At 44.7% G+C, this 16651-nt stretch overlaps 1 protein-coding gene across 3 annotated transcripts in view; it reads left to right on the forward strand.

The window, feature by feature from the left end:
• The window catches only part of PIP4K2C (phosphatidylinositol-5-phosphate 4-kinase type 2 gamma), a 36960-nt gene that overhangs the window by 8259 nt on the left and 12050 nt on the right, over positions 1 to 16651 (forward strand). For all 3 annotated transcript variants that reach the window (XM_033137645.1, XM_033137652.1, XM_033137660.1), the window contains 4 exons: positions 2734 to 2831; positions 4985 to 5081; positions 9492 to 9635; positions 12347 to 12493. In XM_033137645.1, the coding sequence (XP_032993536.1) occupies positions 2734 to 2831; positions 4985 to 5081; positions 9492 to 9635; positions 12347 to 12493 (486 nt within the window). The remainder of the gene's footprint in view (positions 1 to 2733; positions 2832 to 4984; positions 5082 to 9491; positions 9636 to 12346; positions 12494 to 16651) is intronic.

Below are 16651 nucleotides of genomic sequence, written 5' to 3' on the forward strand. Positions count from 1 at the left end.
CTGGCAAAGACAAAATGTTTTGTTCTTTTTTTAAAAACCATTTCTTTGCAGTTTAAATCCACAAAACGAGATTGAGCAAATTTGCTTAATTTGTGTAATTTATACGTGTTGCAGAATTGAACACTTCATTCCATAACACACAATCCCCAACAAAGCAGGTAACACAGTTTCCCCCCCATAAACAAGACGTGCTGGATGCTAGCAACCGGTCTACTCATACTTATCACTTTCACTTAGGACTGGTTTAAAGTTACCCCAGCACCACAGCTTCCGCTGCAGGAGAAAGGGCTGTGGCGATTGAAATTCAGGCTGGCCCCTCAGCATCGCCTTCTCCCTTGACAGCAAACAGTCTCTCACACAGAGGCCAGGCCCAGATATTTATGCAGATGAGTCACCTTCTCTCATCTCTCCATGATCATATCAATACAGATCACATCCTGATCTTTTGTGGCAGCCCAGGCTGTTGGTACATTTTCCGTGTTTTTCCTGGCTTTGTGAACTTGAAAGAAAGTCCCTGTGGGAGATTCACTCTCCTAAATGTGGAAGCCTATACCACAACCAGTTTAATACTTCTCTTTTGGACTCGTTCTCATAATCAAGTTTCAGAGGTGATTAACTCCAGACTGTTATCACAGAGTTTTTATCCTGGGATAAGTCCATGAAGAAGAATTGACATTCCAGCTTGGCCATAGCTGCTGAGTTAGTGCCTTGCTGGGTCAGCCAAAAGGTCTTCCTAGCCTGGTATTCTGTCTCCTGCAGTGGCAAGCTAGGTGCCCCTAAGGAAAACTCACTGGAGGAGCACAACATGGGGGGAAACATCCTGAGAGATGCTGGTACTTGGGGTGATGAATGTGGGCATAAAGTTTAAAACACACCCTCTACCCTTCTGATTAAGGACACGGGTGGTGCTGTGGGTTAAACCACAGAGCCTAGGGCTTGCTGATCAGAAGGTCAGCGGTTCGAATCCCCGCGACGGGGTGAACTCCCGTTGCTCGGTCCCAGCTCCTGCCCACCTAGCAGTTTGAAAGCACGTCAGAGTGCAAGTAGATAAATAGGTACCGCTCCAGCGGGAAGGTAAACGGCGTTTCCATGCGCTGCTCTGGTTTGCCAGAAGCAGCTTTGTCATGCTGGCCACATGACCCGGAATCTGTACGCCGGCTCCCTCGGCCAGTAAAGCGAGATGAGCGCCGCAACCCCAGAGTCGGATACGACTGGACCTAATGGTCAGGGGTCCCTTTACCTTTACCCTTCTGATTGGACACCCACCCTTCCCTTCTAAATGCTATCTAGAACAAAGGAAACTGTGAGCCGTGGTGGATGGGCTTGTGAGGAACAGAAAGATAGATGTATAAAAGGGAAGCAACTGTGTGGGCAAAGGGTGACCTCAGGGCAGCAGGATGGGGTCAGTGATGGCAAAAAAAAACCATGGATCCTTATGACTTTTTAAAGGCATCTCCTCCAAACCACCATCAAATTGAACCTGCCATTGGTTTCTGTGGCTTGCATTGTAAACCCCCCCGCCCCCAGCTATCCAGCACTTACTGCAGCCACTATAGCACATGGATTTGTTCCGAGGGTCCATATTTTGTGCCATGATGGCACTGACAGGTGCTGAATATGTGATTTTTACAGGTCATTCCATGGAGGTAGACAGGGCTTTTTTTTTTTTAGCCAGAACTCGCCAGAATTCAGTTCTGGCACCTCTCAGGTGGGCGCCATTGCCATTTGAAGAGAACAAGAGAGGTGTTCATGGTGAGTTCCAGCACCTATTTTTCTAGTAAAATAGCACTGGAGTAAATCCCATGTAAAAACTATGCAAATACAGTCTTCCTTTCCCATGCTTTGAGGCAACCTATTTTGTGACTATTTGACCCCTGGACTAAAGCAACATTTTCTTCAGAGCTCTTAATCCTCACCATAACCTTCCTCCTTGGTTGTCTCCATCTGAAGCCCATTGTCTTGACTGGCGGTTCCCTGCTGTGAGTCTCTAGCTTAGTCTTCCTAGGCTAATCCTGTCTGAACTGCTGTACAGTATTAACTTTGTTGATAACCCTTACTTCCTGTAAGTATACATACATTTCCATAGGTTCTTGATGCAACTGTGAACTTAACTTCTTGTTGGTTGTATGCCACGCTAGGACCACATGAAGCTGCCTTAGAAAGATGCCTTGCACTGCGCCAGGCCACTGGTTAGTCAAGCTCAGTACTGCTTATGCCGACTTGTAGCAGTTCTCCAAGATTTCAGACCAGGATCTTTCCCAACTGTACCTGGAAGTTCCAGAGATTGAATCTGAGATCTGCTGCATGCAAAGCAGGTGCGCTGGTACCCCTGAGCCATGGCCCTTTCCCAAAGGTCCATCCTGCTGATATGCTTGGGCAGGCTTCCTCAAACTCAGCTCTCCAGATGTTTTTGGCCTACAGCTCCCATGATCCCTAGCTAGCAGGGCCAGTGGTCAGGGATGATGGGAATTGTAGTCTCAAAACATCTGGAGGGTCGAGGTTGAGGAAGCCTGTGCTTGGAGAAGCTAACAGCATAGCTAACAGCATAGCTTTAGTGCCCAAGTCTTAGGTTGCAAATGGCATGGCATTGGGCCGGATGTCACTTCCTCCGGGGGCTCTTGGTAGACAAGAACTCTCTTCTGAAGGCCTTGCCTTGGTGCTATTACATTGTCCTGACATGTGCTGCTTCGTACAAGAGAAGCCAGTGGCGTCACATTTGCTTTCCTTCTTTAGATCAATGAACTGAGTCAAGTTCCCCAGCCAGTGATGCTGCTCCCTGATGACTTCAAAGCGAATTCTAAAATAAAGGTGAACAATCATCTCTTCAACAGGTGAGGACCGGTGGTGTATATGTCTAGGAGCGGAAAGGCACAGAGTCTTCTTAGCCCAACTTCAGATTCCACCCCTGCTGCTTAAGATCCTTTAACTTGAAGTGCAAGGTATTAGGCCTGGCACCTGCAGTCATGACGACTATGTATTACCTCCACTATCTGAGGCAGTATACCTCTATATACCAGTTGCTTGGGATCATGAGCAGGAGGGAGCTGTAGTGCTCAACTCTTGCTTGTGGGCTTCCCTCAGGCATCTGTGAGAAAAGACTGCAGATGCTGTACCCCAGGGACATAGTTCCTCCGAATGCACATGCTATAATATAGGGGAAGCTAACATGGCACCCTCCAGCTCTCACCATAAGTCACCTATTAGCAACACTCTCATTTTAAGAGCATAGCCTGCACGGGTGTGGGTGTGTGTAGGTGTCTAGCTATCCTATAACTGTGCCACAGGGGAAGGCAACTGTTTTCTGTTAAGGGCCTCATTCCTTCAGGATAACTGGTCAGGGATAACTGCATGTTAGCGATGGATAGAGGGCACTCAAAAATGTTGTGGATTATTGAACCTGAATGACGACTGCCCTTCTTCCATCTTTACCATTGCTCAGAATTTCCTGTCCCGTGCCAACCTACTCTTGGGAAGAGTAGTAAGCCCCACTTGGTTTGAAGGGTTTACTCTCAAATAACTGCACAGAGATTATTGTTTCTAATTCAGCAGACCAATGCAGCTGCTGCTCTAGAAAACACATGAAAATAATTATTTTCTGACTTTAGTGTGACTGCACACAGAGAGAGCAGAAACCAAGAAGAAAACGTCTTTTCCCCAAGCTCTGATACCAGGAAAAAGATTTGTTAAACACATCAGTTTATTTCTATCAATATATGGCCCCATTTATTCATTCTGAATCCACACAGGAAGGGAGGGGCAAGGGTGGGGAAACACTTGTTTTAAGCTATGGAAATTAAGGAGGAAGGAAGGACCTCTGATGGGATGGAAGGATGGGGTGGTGTCAGAAGGTATTAGGAGCTGCATGTGGCCACAGGTTGCCCACTTCTGTTGTAGCACTCCAGAAAGGCCACCAATTGCTTGATTTGAACCTTCCTCCAGGAAAAGTACAAAAAAAATGGAATAGCACAGGCATGTCCAACAGGTAGATCGTGATCTATTGGTAGATCACTGAACATCTGTGGTAGATCACTGTAGATCATTGGCTCCCCCCAAAGAAGCTGAACAACTGTGGCTCCCCTTAAAAAAGCTCAACATTTTACCTCCTCCCTGAAAAAACTCAACAACTTTGACCCAGCCCCAGCCCCCCCCAAAATGGGCCTTCCTCCTTCCTAAAAAAAGCCCAACAACTTTGACTTGAACCCCCTAAAAGGGGGTAGATCACTGCCAGCTTTTAACTCTGTGAGTAGATGGCAGTCTCTTGGGAGTTGGCCACCCCTGGTATAGCACATGCAAAGCTAGCCAAAAAAATTATTTCCCTCTCACACGCTGTCCCCTCTGCCTGGTATTTAATGCTTAGCATTAAAGGAAGATTGTTCTGCCTGTCTGGTCATGAGACCATTTGCATAATAATGGAGGATTACACCCTGTGGTAGAGGATACTAATGGGCAAGGAGATTATGGGGCAGGGGTCGCAGATTACTGAGATAATGCCCAGATTGACTTGGTAGCTATTACTAGGCCTTGCTCATTTGTCAGAAAAAAAACTGGCCTTCTGGTAAGGAAACAGAAGGAGCTTGGTTATGTATAAGATTGGGTTGCAGTGGGCTGCTTCTAATGGAGAGCTGGTCCCATCTACAGCAGGAGAAGGTTAGGCCTAGACCACAAAGTAGCAGAGTCTGAGGTGATGGGCTGGGCTGTACCACTTCAGACTGCTGCAAGGTGGGTAGAATCAAACTTCATCATGCTTCTTTATTTGTTGAAACCAAAAACCCACCCTGTAAGTAGAAACTAGCGCAACAGGGAGTGATGTGCTAGGTTCGTATTTTTGTGTGGAAGGGGGGGGGGAGGCTTTTTTGTTTTTGTTTTTTTCATAGAGGTGCATTCAAAAATGTAATTCCCCCCCCACCCCCAGCTCTAGTTCAGTCCGTGGTATTGTTCAGCTCCCTCCTCCAGCTCAGCTAACTCTGTCCCCCGACTCTTGCAGAGAAAACCTGCCCAGCCATTTCAAATTCAAGGAATACTGCCCACAGGTCTTCCGCAATCTTCGCGAACGTTTCAGCATTGATGACCAGGATTACCAGGTATGTGGGCCTCTTACAATCCTGCACAAAACTTTAGGTACTCGGCCGTAGTATGCATGCAGTATCTCTGCCCCGGCCCCCTTACTGCTGTCATACAGGTGAAACTCGAAAAATTAGAATATCGTGGAAAAGTCCATTTATGTAAGCAGTTGTTTTCATTAGCTACTGGAGTTTAATATATGAGATAGACTCACGACATGCAAAGCGAGTGTAAGGAGTTTCAGTGGTTGCTCATGAGAAATCAGGCGAACGCAGAACTTCTAAACACTAAGTTCTTTATTGTGCAGATATTTACAATGGAGCTAAAATAAAAACGTCCAGCTCATCCCTCTGCAGAGTCCGGGAATGTCCGTTTCCGGTTCTTTGCCCAGCATAAAAGGCGCGGGATCCTGAACCCCCGCCTCCCCCCTCTACGTCCTTCCTCCCTGCTAAAACGGGGTGACGGAAAGGGTTCCTCTCCCCCTCTTCCCGCTTGGTGCAGAGGCTCTCCATCCCTGCCACAGCCCCTGCTCCCACTTCCGGTCCCCATCTCCCCCTCCCCACTGGAAGAGCGATTGCTTCCTCCACTGGGGGAAGATGACGAGCTGCTCAGCGGAGATGGGGGTTCCCGATACTGAAACAGCCCCGGACCCGCTTGCAGCTTCGGCGAGGGCGATTTCCTGACAGCAAGATATGTCAAGCCTTTGTTTGTTATAATTGTGATGATTATGGCATGCAGCTGATGAAAACCCCAAAGTTGAAATTGTTAATTTGGGGTTCTCATCAGCTGTACGCCATAATTGTCACAATTAAAGCAAATAAAGGCTTGACATATCTCGCTTTGCATGTCATGAGTCTATCTCACATATTAGTTTCACCTTTTAAGTTGAATTACTGAAAGAAATGAACCTTTCCACGATATTCTAATTTTTCGAGTTTCTCCTGTATACTGGACCTCAGAGTGTAATGCAGGAGGCTGAAAGCCTTCTTGACCAAGGCAACCTTGTTGTGGAACTCCTTTCCCAGAGATGCCCTCCGGACCTGCTTTTGGAGAAATTGCTAATGCTTTTTCCTTTAGGCTTCTGCTATTTTAGAAGAAAGCTAATGAGCAGGTGTTTTCTTCCTGGGTTCATCCAGGTTTTATAGTTGCTGTTATTTTATTATATATTCAGGTTTTATAGTTTTTATGATTTTGTTCAGGTTTTATAGTTTGTTTGTTTTTAGTATGTATCTGCTAGTTTTAAATTTAAAATCATGCACAACTTCAGTAATTTGTTTTTCGAACACTGAGGACGCTGGTTCGAAAGCAAGCTTGAAATTCAAGTAAGAAATCGTAGTATATGCTTCCAATGTGGAGATAATTTGGAGGGTTATAAATTGCTCAGCTGGACACACTGCAGGAAGATTGCCTCATAAGGTTACTAGGCTACCAATAAGCTCACTGGAGGCATTGGGTGCAGGCGTGTTTCCTTGAGAGAAATTGATGTTTGAGGTGGGATAAGGCCAATGTCTGGCCGCAGCTATAGATTACCGCCTTTGTTCCTGAATTTGCTTGCCCGGGTACTGCAGTAGTTATGACAACTGTTACAAATAGCCAGTTGGGTACTGAGTTGTGTATGAACACCCAATGGGAGTTGGAAGGCTTAAGAGAATGAGCTATTAATTACAGAGTCCCCGCTCTGAACCTTACCTCTGCCATGAACTGCTCTCTAGGTGGCCCCGCTCCTGTCTGCATTGTGAAGGTAGTGTGGCTGGCCTACTGCATATAAGATGGTTGCAAGGGTTGTGACAAATGGATGTTTGTGACTAGTGATGTTAAATTCTCGAGAATAATCTTTTGGAGAATATTCTTGAGAATATTAGAGAATTTTTATTTAAAATAGGAGAATATTCATTTTAATGCACTGAAAATAAATTAAAAAATTATGCATTGAAAATGATATAATTAGTTAATATACATGTTTATTCATGGGTTAAATTATTCAGATGGCAACCAAAAACTGTACAGATACTTTTATTCAATGGGGCAATGCAGTGAATTCACATTCTTTGATTTTTTTTTGCACCAAACTTGAAATTGAAAACCCAACGTAAATGACTCATGTTAATCACTAAGCCTGCCACTAACCGTATATTTACCATCAAATTTGAATTCTAATTATGTTGTGTATGTATGAAATGTAGCTTTTAAAGTAAAAGGAATATTAAAAAATGGCACTGCAAAGCCAGTTACTGGCACTAAATAAAAATATAGAAACATCAACTGTTTAAATCAAGGCCACCTCACATGCTGTTACACATAATTGTATAGGCCTAGGTACTTTTAAGTGTATAAAGTATTAAAGCTACTGTACTTCCTTTTTTTAAAGGCCACGCTGTATGGCCAAGGGTATACAATTGTTAGGATAAGGTCACACCAAAATAGAAAAAAGGGCCATTACATATAGTTGAAATACATACAGATTCAAATGTTCATCAAATTAAATGAATGGCATTTAAAAACTTTAAAATAAAATAAAATTCTGTAGCTCACATTTCAGAACTGCCAATGGTGAATGGCACAACGCCTACTAATGTAACTGGATTTAAAAAAATCATTATTCATTACTTACACTGGCAATATCACAGCTTGAGTTATTATTTACTAGATTTTTTAAAATGTGGGTTATAAAACTGGTTCTTACATTAGAATTTACAGTTTGTGGAGAATATTCTCTGGATAATTTTCTAGCACATTCTCGAGAATATTCTCACCTCGCCTCACTATTTGTGACTTGCATTCTCTCTATTTGGAAGAGGGAGAGGAGGGAAAGATTAGCATATGAGAGAGCACAATAGAAGGGGAAAGAGCCCCCAGCAGCTCCCACAGACCCCTTGAACTAGCCATTTCTCTCTGCACATTTTAACCCTCCAAGTTTCCTTTTCTTTAAAGAGAGCCAGAGGGTGAGACTTCTGGGATGCTAACATAAAGCAGCATTCGACTGTACCCTCTTTAATGTGTTCCTGGTCTGGTTTCTCTCATGAGAGCAAGGGTAACAAACAAATGTTGTGGACTACAGTTTCCATCAGCCCCAGCTAGTGTGAGTCAGTGGTCAGTTTTGTAGTCCAAAAACATCCGGAGGGCACCGCTCTGGCTTTACACTGAAGCAAACTGAAGCAAGCGGCAGGGCTTCTTTCCTGGACTTCATAAAAATTATTGATAGCTCAGTCAGTAGAACCCGAGACTCTTAATCTCAGGGTTGTGGGTTTGAGCCCCACGTTGGGCAAAAAGATTCCTGCATTGCTGGGGGTTGGACTAGATGATTCTTGTGGTCCCTTCCAAATTGATGATTCTGTGACTCAGCATTTCCTGCACCACCCCATTTCCCTAAGAGCCTTTTTAAAGGAACTGCTGCCTTGAAGGTGGCTGTCAAAGAGGCACTGCCACAGGGAAGTGACCCTTTGAGGGAAGATCTGGAGCCCAGAAGTTTTGTTCAGCTTTTTGCTACTCCATAGCTAGGGAAGGTTTATACTTAACTCTCGTTTCCCACCCTCTGTTAGGCATGGGTTTAATCAGAAAGATAAATCAGCCATGCCAGGGTCATAGGTACAGAGCCTTGTTTTTTTTTTTTAAGAAACTTTATTGAAATTTTAAATTAAAATATACAAATCCATAAAACAAGTTAAGAAAAACATACATACTAATCAAAACAAGCAAATCTTACTCCCATAACCCCTCCCCCCTCTGACTCCCCTCCAGCAACATTTCTTCTTCTGTCATAAATCCTTTTCTCTATATGCATTCTGTATTATCATTCTTTATAATACATTTTCTTATCCTCTTAATCTCTTTATTTTCCCTTTACTAATCTCCATATCTCTTAATCTAGACATGCAAGCACATCGTCCCTTGAGTAATGTTTGGCCATATATTCCTCATAACATATCCATTCATTTTTTAAGTTTTGCTTTGATGTATTCCTTATTACCGCTGTTCATTTTGCCATTAATAGATACTCATTCAATTTACAGATCCATTCCTCTTTCGATGGTGCCTTTTCATCCTTCCACTTAGCTGCTATAACTACCCTGGCTGCTGTACTAGCATATAAAAATACTTTTTCCTTCCCTTTTGGTATGTCTTCATCTATTAAACCTAACAAATATGCCTCAGGCTTTTTCATTATTGACTTTTTCATCATTTTCTTCATTTCCTCATGAACCGATAGCCAGAAAGATTTAATTTTCTCACACCACCACCACATATGCATCATAGTTCCTATTTCCTTATTACATTTCCAACACATGTTGCTTTTTGATTTATATATTCTGGCTATCTTTACCGGTGTTAGGTACCATCTGTAATACATTTTTATGAAGTTTTCCTTAAGATTATATGAAGCTGTAAAGTTACAGAGCCTTGTTGTCATTGGTTCATTCTGACTTCTTCAGGTCTCGCTGACACGCAGTCCGCCCACTTATGAGATTGAGGGTGGGGGGCGCTTCCTCCTGTCCTACGACAGAACGTTGGTGATCAAGGAGATCTCCAGTGAAGATGTGGCTGACGTGCATAGCCTTCTGTCTCACTACCACCAGGTAAGATGAGGAGGCAAGCGTGCTTCTTTATATGGGGTTGTGGGCATGTCATGTGGACTCTGACTTGAAGGGTGCTCATGGAAGCAAAGTGCCATCTGTGCCTCACCCCACATCTGTTCAGTAGGGCCCATTGATCCTCCAGGGTGACAGGTTGCTGCACGACGGGAGGCGGGGACAGGAAATGGTCTGTCTTTCTGTGAACTTTTTAAAATTAACTTGGGATCCGAACCTCCAAGCCAACCCCCACGAGAATATAATAAATAACAGTAAATATAAAATCTTAGTGCACTTAAGCAAAACGAATTAAGCGAATTTAGCAAGCTTGCACAGTTATAATAATAATAATAATAATATTTATTATTTGTACCCCGCCCATCTGGCTGGATTTCCCCAGCCACTCTGGGCGGCTTCCAACAGAAACCAAATACAACAATATCAAACATTAAAAACTTCCCTAAAAAGGGCTGCCTTCAGGTTTTTTCTGAATGTCAGGTAGTTGTTTATTTCCCTGACCTGTGATGGGAGGGCGTTCCACAGGGCGGGCGCCACTACCGAGAAGGCCCTCTGCCTGGTTCCCTGTAGTTTTGCTTCTCGCAGTGAGGGAACAGACAGAAGGCCCTCGGCGCTGGATCTCAGTGTCCGGGCTGAATGATGGGGGTGGAGACGCTCCTTCAGGTATACAGGACCGAGGCCGTTTAGGGCTTTAAAGGTCAGCACCAACACTTTGAATTGTGCTCGGAAACGTACTGGGAGCCAATGCAGATCTCTCAGGACCGGTGTTATGTGGTCTCGGCGGCCACTCCCAGTCACCAGTCTAGCTGCCGCATTTTGGATTAATTGCAGTTTCCGGGTCACCTTCAAAGGCAGCCCCACATAGAGCGCATTGCAGTAGTCCAAGCGGGAGATAACCAGAGCATGCACCACTTTGGTGAGACAGTCCGCGGGCAGGTAGGGTCTCAGCCTGCGTACCAGGTGGAGCTGGTAGACAGCTGCCCTGGATACAGAATTAACCTGCGCTTCCATGGACAGCTGTGAGTCCAAAATGACTCCCAGGCTGCGCACCTGGTCCTTCAGGGGCACAGTTACCCCATTCAGGACCAGGGAATCCTCCACACCTGCCCTCCTCCTGTCCCCCAAGAACAGTTCTTTCTGCTAGCCATGGACAGGGGAAAGGGCTTCAGGGTCCTGTGTAGCTCCTGCCCCCTGCCCACTGGAAGTTGTCCTCCGTTCCTTACCTACTACTGAGATCTGAGCAGGCATCATTTCATGCTGTCCAGCTTCTCTCCATAGCCTTAGGAGCAATTTTCAAAAGGAAAAATACTGAAAGCTAACATTTAAGGAATGCCGAGTGCCCTGCTATCTAAGAACGACACCAGTGTTGTTTGTAAAGCACTTCACTGTACAGTGGGCGCTGTACAGAAGTTCAAAACACAAAAAGCCCTATCCTCAGACTATCAAATTCTTCATTTGGGCCATCTAATAATAGGTGGAAGGAATACAAGGAGACCTGTTCATCAGTATTGATATGGAGGCATTCCGTATAGACAGCCATGTTGGTCCACTAGGATGAAAAAAATCCAAACAGCAACATTATTGCAGTACCTTTAACAGAACAAAGTAAAATTCTCAAAGTAGTGAGCAAACGTTTGAGTCCACCAGGACTCTTTTTCAGTTTATGAAAAAAAATGTGGTGAAGAATATTGCTGGCCATGATGAAAAGCCCTAGTTTGTACTTTATGATAGCTTTAGAGTGAATTGTAATAATAATAATTTTATTATTTTACCCTGCCCATCTGGCTTTGTTTCCCCAGCCCCTCTGGGCAGCTTCCAGCACATATAAAAACACAATAAAACGTCAAACATTAAAAACTTCTTGATACATTGCTGCCTTCAAATGTATTCTAAAAGTTGTGTAGTTCTTTATCTCCTTGACATCTGATGGGAGGGTGTTCCACAGGGATGGCGCCACTGCTGAGAAGGCCCTCTGCCTGGTTCCCTGTAACTTCACTCCAGCTTCCTTCGGTTAGGTTATGATGCATAACAGATTGCAGGTTGATGTGTTCTGGGGTGAAGAAAACAATGGCTGCTGTCCTTTAGAAAAAGAAAATCAAAATATTGCTGACTTTTTATATATGTCTCTAGTGCTAACCAGCATGCACAAGGCTCATAAGGCAGAGTGGAGAAGTAAAGAAAAACACGACAATGTCTGTATTAATTACAGATGATGCACTAGGAAAACAGTGACTGGATTTTTGCTGTCTGCCTCTGTGTGAGTGGGTGGGTGGGTATTAGTCCTCCTTGAGCCATTGTGCTGGAAGATCTAGAGTGCCTTTTAAATCTAGGCTGGGTATACTTGGTGCTCAATAAAGACAGTGGTCTTGTGATCAAGAGAGGATGGAGGTTAATGAAGAGGAAGTAGGACTCAAAGAACTGGATAGAGGGATAGTCCTCTTTGGCAAAGGATAGCTAGCTGAGTCTGTTGCACCCTGACTAATGAAAGCCCCAACAAGCCAAAATGCAGGAGAATTGTGGTTTGGGGACCAGGGCTCCAACAGAGAAGCTTACGATTCCATTTCTGGATTTGCCGCTTCCTTCCTGAAGTCATCCTCCTACTGTGCATAAGTCTTGTCTAAGCTTTTGGTGATCTTTGTTCTGGGCTCACTAGTATTTAGCAAACAGTACTTCCTGAACATCTTGTTGCCTTCTTCCAGTACATTGTGAAGTGTCATGGGAGCACCCTCCTGCCTCAGTTCCTGGGTATGTACCGGCTCAGTGTGGACAATGAGGAGAGCTACATGCTGGTCATGAGGAACATGTTCAGCCACAGGCTCACCGTGCACAGGAAGTACGATCTGAAGGTAACGGGTAGTGGAGGGCAGGCGGGAAGTGTGTGCCAAGGCTGGATCTAGACACATCAAAGAAGTGTTTCAGTTAAATGCATTGCAAACTTTGTATGAGAAATCAGGTTAGCAAAAACGGAACTCCACAGCGCCATCTGGTGTCACAGTGTTAGAATGCATAAACAACACATATAAAGCGATTTTTCTTTGCCAGTGTAGCTGAGTCCCAAGTCTTTGGTCGTGTTTGTCCATCTTTTTCTCCCTCATTTGCCCATGTATGTGCATGATGTTTGCTCCAGTCCCTTGTTAGCTTTACCAACTAGCTGTGGAAGTTGCAGTACGTAATGCCTGGTAGTTGCGTAATGCTGTGTCTAAAATGATAATATGTCTAAAATGATAATATGTCAGACAGAGCAGTGCTGGGTTTTTGCACCAGAGGCAAAGGTTGTCATGGAATTATGTCACCAATTTCTTATTGAGTTCTCTTACTTGGTCCATATTTATTCAAAAGTTTGCAGTCTCCCTCCACCTTGACACGCCTGGCTTTCAGAAGATGCTTGAAGAGATGGTGTCATTATACGCTTCAGTCGCCAGGGGGCACTGGACATAGTCGTATCTAGGTGGAGTCAGTAATTGTCTGTGTCTCTTCTGCTCTTCTTTTTAAAAGGCCATGAAGTTCTTATCTGGCTTTCTGGCACTATGTGCCTTCCATGACAATACTGACTTTCAGATCATCCTCACTTTGCCATGAGAGTACAGAGCCAGGGCAGGGGATATAAAGGAAATGTGTAATTAGGCAGGAAGCTGGAAAACACAGTGCTGAGTCGCGGCATCCAGGTTTTCTCCTGAAAAGCCTGGTTTGCAAAGAACTCTCCGCCTCTGTTCTCCATCTGTAAAATAGACATGATAGTCACTACATAGTTCTGAAAACATATGGTCATGCATGGAACTGTTTATAAAAAGATTTAGTATGCACCTTTCAGCATCAGGTCCCAGAGCATGTTAAAACAATCTAAAATTCGGTCATCTGAACTTTTAACTGTTCGAAACAGTTTCAAAATGAAACAGAGTCACTGAAATAGGGTGGGTCCTGTGACTGTGATTTGCACCATTCCCACCTGCTGTGTGATGTGGCACCCGCAGAGGCCACTGTGCAGTGGCAGGGTAAGAGATTTGCACCCACAAGCTCCCTGCTTCAGCCCCTCCATCTCTTTTAATTATCTCTGGTATCAGGAATGAGAAAGACACCTGCTTGTGAGACATGAGAAATTGGCCCGATTCAGGTGATCCTCTCTCTGCTTATTAAGTTGAGATGCTGTTAGTTCCATGCAGAGTTTTTGGCTGGATGTAGTTGCAGCCTGATGGCTTCATGTGTACTGTAGGCAAGAGTGGGGAACCTCTGACCCATGAGCCAGCCATTGCCTGCCATGCCATTCCCCCTCCCCAAACCACGTGCACCCATCAACTGATGGGTGGGAGAACAAGGTTTCAATCTGTATTGGCTGCACAATCCTGTTTTCAGCAGGCTAGGCAGCAAGATTTGAGTGGAGCAAGATCTGGGGATTTAAAAGAGAAGGAGGAGGAGACTTGGCAAAAGAGTCCCCTTCTCTTAAGTCTCCTCCCATTTCCCTTTTAAGAGCAGTGCAAAAGGTATTTTGACAGGTGGATAGCCCCACTTGCCTGTCAGATTTGACCCATGAAGCAGATCCTGATAAGGGTCTGGCCCATGGAGCCAAAAAGGTTCCCCACCATTGCTCCAAAGGGAGCAAGACAAAATCAAGCACAAGTTCAGATTCTGGTAAGGCAAAGTTCAAGCAAAGCAGAAGTCAGGTTCCGGGAAGGCAAAGTCAAATAAACTGGGTAGCACCCTGCATAGTTGGCACCTGAAGCTCAAGCCTGAGAGGCATATGAGCAGATTCAAATATTGCTTGACTAAAACAATGAACAGGGTGGTGATACAATGACTACTGCAGTCAACACAAGATAATAGGGAAGTTTTTAGGGAACTTTTTAGGGAAGTTTTTAATGTTTGATATTTTTGTATTTGATTTCTGTTGGAAGCCGCCCAGAGTGGCTGGGGAAATCCAGCCAGATGGGCGGGGTACAAATAATAAATATTATTATTATTATTATTATTATTAATACCACCAAGGCAAATATCTGTAAACAAACAATCAACAGCCATAAAAATGGCAAAAGTAGTTTCTTTCCCAAATAGGTTTTATCTTAAACAATAGCAAATGCAATAAATAAAGAGTTCACTTGTAATATATCAATGGTTCGGTGCTCATTTCTTCTCTTTCCAAAATAGATTTTATCTTGAACAATTGCAAACGCAATTTGTGGTATTCCAGTGGTTCAGTGTCAGACATCGTTCCAGTAATCCGATGTTTTGTCGCTAAAGAGCTTAGTCATCAGGCTTTGTAGTAAATAATATACAAGAGAAGACAGTATGTAAATGACTTGAAGCAGGGGTATATCTGTCCCCATCTGCATGTTTCCATCGGGAGGAACATAGAAAGAGGACGATGTCCCTCAGTTTGTTAAACCTCCTTCAAATATTGCTTCAGCAACCATCAAACCTAGACTTAAACAGAGGCACAGCTTTGTCCGGGTGACTAGCTCTGGCTCCGGTCAGTGAAGCATCTTCAGTTGACAGGGCCATGGCTTCAGTAGCCATTAACCCTGGTGCACGGGGAGGCTGTGGTTCTGCTGAAGTATAAGGGCAACAATGTGACTTCTGCAGGCTAGCGGCTTGCCAGTGAAACAGGCAGAGAAAAAAGCAGTATTTTAAAATGTTGAATGACTGAATAAAAAGCTTGTTCCTTCAGCTCTCCTATCTTGAGCTGCCTGAGGCTTTCGTGCCTGCTTGCACCCCCTTGCTACTCCTTACTATAAGGCCTCCCCTCTTTGGCTTGTAGCCCCTGTTCCAAACTCTCCTCTTCCGGACATCCTTAGTCCTCATTCCCACCTGAAATGAAGCCTGTGTGTGTGTGCAACAGCTTTTGCTTCTATTTGTTCCTCGTATCTCCTTTTCCCTCCCTCCCTCCCCACCCAACCAGGGTGCCTAAATATAGATCATAAGCTGCTTGGAGCAAAGGACTGTCTTCTGCTTATGCTGCTCTCCAAAGCACCCTCCACACTGATGGCCCTCTCTAGAATAAATAGCTCCATCTCCAAGGCAGGAATCCTTTGCTTCCCTCTTAGTTCGATGGTGTCTGACTTCTAAGGTCAGATAAATTTTGGTTTGCGCCGGGGCAGAAAGTTCCCTTTTGTGCTTCCGCCAACCATCTTGATCAAGCCAATTAAAACATATTTGTCTGATTTGCATCTTCCAAGAAGGGCATCCGCTTCTGAATTGAAGAGAGGATCCATTCCTCCTTCCTTGACAGTCTGAAGGCTCCTGCCGCCAGCCTGCTGAGCACATTCTCGTTCCACAGCCCTCTTCGTGTCCTTGCCCAGCAGAAGCAGTGTTAGGCTGACAGTTAAACTAGGTTGTGGTACAGACCTTCTCGGATGGGTCTGTGCTTCACTCCCTGCTCCCTCTCCCAACGCCTATTAAGCAAGAAGGAGTTTGAATTTGATATCCCGCTTTATCACTACCCGAAGGAGTCTCAAAGCGGCTAACATTCTCCTTTCCCTTCCTCCCCCACAACAAACACTCTGAGGTGAGTGGGGCTGAGAGACTTCAGAGAAGTGTGACTAGCCCAAGGTCACCCAGCAGCTGCATGTGGAGGAGCGGAGACGCGAACCCGGTTCACCAGATTGCGAGTCTACCACACTTAACCAGTACACCATGTGGCTTGCTGTGCTGATTAAATGTTCTGATATTGCAATGAAATGGCCCCCCTCAGGGAATTTGTTCAGTACATGGACAGTATCAAACTCAGGGTCTCCACCCCCCTTCTCTCTGTGTTGGAAAACCAAGATAGGAGAATGAGATGGATCATGTCTTCCCCACTCTGCCTTCAGCCTGGCTGCACATCCTTAAACCTGACCCAGAGCAAGGTTACATAGATCTTTTATAGTGGAGTTAACTAGGCCCTTGTTTGCAGTTACGAACATTTTAGAAGATGCGGGTGGAGCGTTGAACTGCAATGAGGGCTAGAGTAGAAAAGCAGCTTTTGCTGGAGGGCCACAGCTGATGTGCTTGGATATGTTGTTAATCAACCTGGC

This window comes from Lacerta agilis, chromosome 2, assembly GCF_009819535.1.
Source record: "Lacerta agilis isolate rLacAgi1 chromosome 2, rLacAgi1.pri, whole genome shotgun sequence".
Classification (NCBI taxonomy): Eukaryota; Metazoa; Chordata; class Lepidosauria; order Squamata; family Lacertidae; genus Lacerta; species Lacerta agilis.